The 2,082-nt window shown below is 43.4% G+C and overlaps 1 protein-coding gene across 1 annotated transcript; it reads right to left on the reverse strand.

Annotated features, from left to right (window-relative positions):
• Window positions 1–241: 241 nt before the first annotated feature.
• On the reverse strand, window positions 242–1,259 carry LOC109422035 (cytochrome c oxidase subunit 7A, mitochondrial). The gene is made up of 3 exons (XM_019696675.3): window positions 1,074–1,259; window positions 822–938; window positions 242–749 (listed from the first exon to the last, which is right to left on the reverse strand). The coding sequence occupies exons 1-3, from the start codon at window positions 1,083–1,085 to the stop codon at window positions 603–605; spliced, it is 276 nt and encodes a 91-aa protein (XP_019552220.3). The 5' UTR covers window positions 1,086–1,259; the 3' UTR covers window positions 242–602.
• Between the last annotated feature and the right edge of the window lie 823 nt (window positions 1,260–2,082).

The following is a 2,082-nucleotide window of genomic DNA, read 5'->3' on the forward strand; positions in this document are numbered from 1 at the left end:
ACCGCATCGCCTTTATTGGATCATGTTACTACATACGATACTTTTACTTAAAACATTCACAAAAACTTTAAAAATGACAAAAAGTCACAAAGATTTCTTTAAGAATCATTTTAGAAAAGTTAAATACTCTAAAGACAAGACCCATTCCTGAGACGGCTTCTCATAATAGATATGATAATGACCATCATAAACCAAACGACCGGAATTTCGGATCTGAAGCTGCTATAACACGTACGCAACATCCTGGCCACATTGTTCAAAACAAACATTTATTCGCCTTGCGGTCATTTAAATGCACAGCTTTCTCTTTAAATACATTAAGTTTGTTCCGAGAAGGATTCAACACAAAGATCACGGGGATGTAGGAAACAGGGGGAGACACTTTTAACTGCATTCAAAATGGAATTATTCGTTGGTTGAAATCGTGGACCCGAGGCGGGAAGAAACCCCCCTCCCACGACTCAAATCCCGTATCGATCCAATCAGTTGTTTCACTAGAAATCCAATTCAAAGGGGCAACTAAATGCCGGTTTTGAGACAATTTCGACTACATTTCTTTTTTTTTCGGAGTGTAACTTTTCGGTACTTATACTAAGGCGAGCTTACTCGTCCTGCTTCGCCGGGTAGCTCAGCTCAAAGATCAGCTTACCGATTCCGAGCAGACCGACCAACGACAGCACGATGGTCGTCCCGAACAGCACCTGGTCAACGGGGCCTCCCTTCAGGTGCACCGGCTTGCCATCGGGTTTCTACAATAGGGAGGAGTGGTTAGTCGAGCAGTTTTTTTCTTCAACTCCATTCGGAAGACTTGGTGGACTCACCTGGAACTTGGCCTGGATGTGCTTCAGCTGCTTGTAGCCCTCGGCGACCTCTCCGGACGAAGCGGCCGAAGTGCGGGAGAACTGACGGGTGCTCTGCACGGCCAGACGGGCGATGTTCTGGAATGATTCCAAGCAGGAGATATGCCAAATTACGTAATGTAAGGTTAACGCCGATGGCGACCCGTTTGGACTGCGTCGGTCTCTGCTGGATTCTTCCAGCAGCCCACCATTCCGGAAATCGCAAATACTCACCCTAGCGCTCATGATGACTTGAGAAGTACGTTCGGAATCCGGGATTCAACGAGAAAATGAAAAATCCAGAGGAAACTTTTTCGGTTTGCAAACTTTTCGTCACCCTGCGTGGTTCAGCTCTGGCCAGGAGATATGAAAATAAAATTCGAGCAGAGCAGAAAATTGAGAAAAATAATGTGCGTGACAGTTCCGCGTTCCAGACAAAGCGAAACGTCAAAATTTGCGTGCGTTTGCAGTGCTGCCAGTGTCGTTTACAAAGCCCAAAAGGCCTTTCAGGGCTGGTAAGGAATGTCGATACAGTCATGACTATAGACACTATAGATTCCATAGACTCGCGGAGACATGGTTGGCAATACGATTTTAGTGTGTTTTTCCGTGAATTTAGAGTGTACCGAGCGAATATGACGTCACGCAATCCATTGTCGCTATTGAAATCGTGACGTCATGCTCGTTTGGCTACACGAACTGACAGTTCGTTTGGCTACAGTTGTCTTCGCCTTCGCGAGTCTATGGAATCTATAGTGTCTATAGTCATGACCCGCTGGTTGGGGGTTTAATAGGTTGAATGGCTTTTTAGTTAGGGCTCCGTTAGTTGAGCTGTCAGCCAACTAAAAAGTACCTGGATGTCATAATTCAATGTCAAACTGAAAATGACAACCAATCTGTAATTCCGAGGGGCGAGCTAATGAGTTTTTGGTTTCTTAATCTGATAATCGAGAAGATTTTCTATTTCACATTTCTTAAAAAAAAAACAATATGTACAATTTCTTCGAAACAAATGCAAAACATCATCAATCTTTATTTTTTCGATCATTGAAAGCGTTTTGTGCTTGCATTTTGGTTCGGGTGGTTTCATAAACATCTATATTTTCACTTCACCGACTAAAAATGGGTGAAAATAATTATTTCTCGCATTGGCCATATATGTATCTTGTAAAACGTATCAGTTTTGCTCTAGGGGCAAGACCGAGGACAAGACACTGTGCAAACAAGAGTAACTTTGAGAAAT

This window comes from Aedes albopictus, chromosome 1 (genome assembly GCF_035046485.1).
Source record: "Aedes albopictus strain Foshan chromosome 1, AalbF5, whole genome shotgun sequence".
In the NCBI taxonomy this organism is placed as follows: Eukaryota; Metazoa; Arthropoda; class Insecta; order Diptera; family Culicidae; genus Aedes; species Aedes albopictus.

Excerpts from the sequence above, each read along its gene's own strand:
- LOC109422035 (XM_019696675.3), bottom strand. Across the intron at positions 750-821 it reads ACATCCAGGCCAAGTTCCAG|AAACCCGATGGCAAGCCGGT; the intron begins GTGAGTCCACCA and ends TCCCTATTGTAG.